The sequence below is a fragment of the Teleopsis dalmanni genome, chromosome 1 (genome assembly GCF_002237135.1).
Source record: "Teleopsis dalmanni isolate 2A chromosome 1, ASM223713v2, whole genome shotgun sequence".
Taxonomy (NCBI): Eukaryota; Metazoa; Arthropoda; class Insecta; order Diptera; family Diopsidae; genus Teleopsis; species Teleopsis dalmanni.
Genome location: NC_051846.1, coordinates 175,365,197 through 175,368,383, shown reverse-complemented (window position 1 = coordinate 175,368,383; position 3,187 = coordinate 175,365,197). Strand labels below are relative to the sequence as shown.

At 33.2% G+C, this 3,187-nt stretch overlaps 1 protein-coding gene across 1 annotated transcript; it reads right to left on the bottom strand.

Annotated features, from left to right (window-relative positions):
* Positions 1-510: 510 nt before the first annotated feature.
* LOC119670311 lies at positions 511-2,747 on the bottom strand. The gene is made up of 7 exons (XM_038080521.1): positions 2,668-2,747; positions 2,331-2,610; positions 1,990-2,260; positions 1,656-1,932; positions 1,394-1,598; positions 1,057-1,330; positions 511-995 (listed from the first exon to the last, which is right to left on the bottom strand). The coding sequence occupies exons 2-7, from the start codon at positions 2,606-2,608 to the stop codon at positions 633-635; spliced, it is 1,668 nt and encodes a 555-aa protein (XP_037936449.1). The 5' UTR covers positions 2,609-2,610; positions 2,668-2,747; the 3' UTR covers positions 511-632.
* Positions 2,748-3,187: the final 440 nt, after the last annotated feature.

Sequence of the window (3,187 nt, the reverse complement as noted above, 5' to 3'; positions counted from 1 at the left end):
ATATAATAGTATAGATCCTTTATGCAACTTCTCCTGCATTTATATATTTTCGAACTTGTGACAATTAAATAGTGATATAACGAACGGAAGCATTTTTTTCAATACGATTAATTATACTTTTTTAAATTTTTTAAATTCAACAAAACTTGAGCATCAAAGAAATAATAGATTGTAAAATTAAAACATTACTATCAGGTTTGTAAACATATACTATGGAATACATGGACGCATCCGATCTTTGAGACATGAACGCAAAATGTCTTTGAAGACATTTGGCTAATTTGTTTGAAAATGTCTGAAAATGTTTGTTTGAAAACTGTCACACATTTGAATCTTTCGGTCTGCAAGCATAGGACCATATATTCCAGACATCTTTGACGACGCATCGATCCGGTTCTTACTGCGATAATAAATAAATAATCTAAAATGTTACTTACCCTTTCATACTCAATCAATTGCTTTGCTAAATTTGTACTATAATATTTAATATATTTATTATATATTTTTCACTTAAATGCAATTATGAAATTGTTTAGCAATCTAAGATTACAGTGTCTACATATATATAACTGTTTATCAAATAGAAAAAATTGTATAGGCCTCAATTTAGCAGAAGTACACGTAAATTTAGTCTATAAATATAACAATCGAATCCCGTAAACTAAAACAATTAGAACTAAGTTTCTCTTTAGGATGATATGTTTATGTGCTTTGGAGATAGAATGAATCCAACTTCTATAATCAAATACCTCTGTAAACACAGTTGGATAGTTAAATTTTCCACAGCTGTCCTTCCATGTATAAATGCCACATAATGCACCATTGCATATAAGTGGCGCACCAGCATCACCGTGACAGGGATAGATACTCCAATTTGAATAATCTTGTGCACACAACATATCATCATAGAACTCATCACCGTAAATATTTTTACAAACGCTTTTATCCAGTATTTGAAGATTTTTGTATACCAACTGAGCTGCCACTGCGCTTTTCTAAGTTATTGAGAAAAAAGTATAAGCAGAAATAAGCAATTTTAAAAGAAACAAAATATACTGGCGCTATGCGACTCCAACCAATCATTGTGCAATTAGTGCCTGCGATCAAGCTGTGTTCCGCAATACTTATAAATCCAATATCGTCGTTATCCTTAGGAAAGTCTGTTTTTAATTTCAGTAGAGCGATATTGAAACCTTTGGTATGCACAAACTGTTCATGTGGTATTACTTTATCAACTAACAACTTAACAGTCGACTTTTCTTCAGATAATCTGTTTGGGTTCCCAGCAACTAACATTAGTCGATTTGGCCGTGTTATGATTCGGTTCATGCTGTAATGTACATTAAATTATTAAATATTTTTTAATATAACTTAATTTTCGAAATTTACGAACTCCATAACGCAATGCGCGGCAGTAACTACATAATTTCTGGCAATTAATGTACCAACGCAATAATGATTATCCCCAAAATACGCCTTAGCTCGTTGCGAACGTATAGAAACTACAAATTTAGCCATTGCTTCTCTGGTCATACCTCGAAATGATCCACCTGATCTCAATATTGGTAAAATTTTTGCACAGTTATCCGTTGTGCCCGCTAATTAAAAAATATTTAATCAGAATGAAAAAAACCAAACATTTTTAGTTTACATACAATTAGTTTCAATCCAATCTCTAAATAGCGACACATCGGTAAATACTCCTGGATAATTAGGCACCCCACAGCTCAAATCAAACAAAGCCACTCCTGCAAGCCGATTATTGCATATGAGGGGCCCGCCAGCATCAGCTGAGCACGTATCTTTTTCATAGTCATTCTTATCACCCGCACATAACAAACCAACTTTGAATCTTCTCACCCTTCGAGTGCATATCTCAGGTAACCATACATAGAGATCCACATATAACGCTTCATATGCAAAAGGTCCCCGCTGCATAAAACATACTATAATTACTGTAATTACAAAATGAATGAGTAAGTAACTTACATAAAATACTCTACCCCAACCTACCACTGTGCATTCAGTGCCAGGTGTCGGACTTTTATGCACCATGTGTATAGTATCTATATAAATACCATCCATTATTAAAGATTCCAACAGTACAACTATAGCAATATTATACTCAAATTTCGGATATTTGTATTTGGGATGTACAATTATATTTGACACATTTATTATTTTAGTGGCAGAAGTTTGATCGAATAGAACTGGGGAGCCCGCAACGACTACTATGTCTTCTACATTAATTAAATTATTCCTATTTGATATACGAAATCAACTAGACACGTTCTTGTGTTCAGTATCTTATATATCACATATTTACTTACCCTTTGTTCACGCATACTGCAGCAGTTACAACTTTATTGGGGGCTATAATGGATCCAGCGCAGTAGTGATTATCTCCAAAAACAATATCGAAATTTCGAGTCCTTATTGAAACGACATATTTCACAAGGGTGTGAGTGTGAGGTCTGTAAACGGGTGAATGTTTGTGCATTTCACTACTAAGTGCTGTTAAATTTTCTTCTGTTGAAACTTGACTCAAATTAATTAATACTATTATCAGCATGTAGACAAATAAGTTCAATTTTGAACTAAATAACATGCCTGCCCCAAAATCAAAAAATGAGTTTCTAGTTCTTTAACATAATTAATTGAACTTACCATTTTTGGAATTTTTGAAATGCCTTTATAAAAGTTACTTTCGCACTATGCAATCAAATTATCTAATTAATTTAGTCGCTGCATTTATAATATTTTTTAATTTTTAAAAAGTATTTAATGAAAATGACAGGAAAATTCCATGGCTCCTGTTCTAATAACAGTAAATAATGTAACCAATAAATTAAATGAATGAAGAAACTCGTGTGCAATTAGTGTTGATTAGGTTGAAGTGGCGATATTAAACACCAATTAACAACCCGCTATGATACCACGGATAAAGCCGTTGGTTGTACACGAGACCAAGACGACTATAGAAGCAGGTGTTAAGCCCAAAATTGTTGGCGCATAGACAACACCAAAGAGAATAGGCATAATTCAAGTAAAACTAAGGAACAATATAACAAGAGCATAAACTGTGGTGACCATGTCAAATTTCATACAATGCTAAACCAAGTACCATTGCATGTCTTCGTAATATACAGTGACCTATTAGCCCCAATACCATAGAACGATACCATAG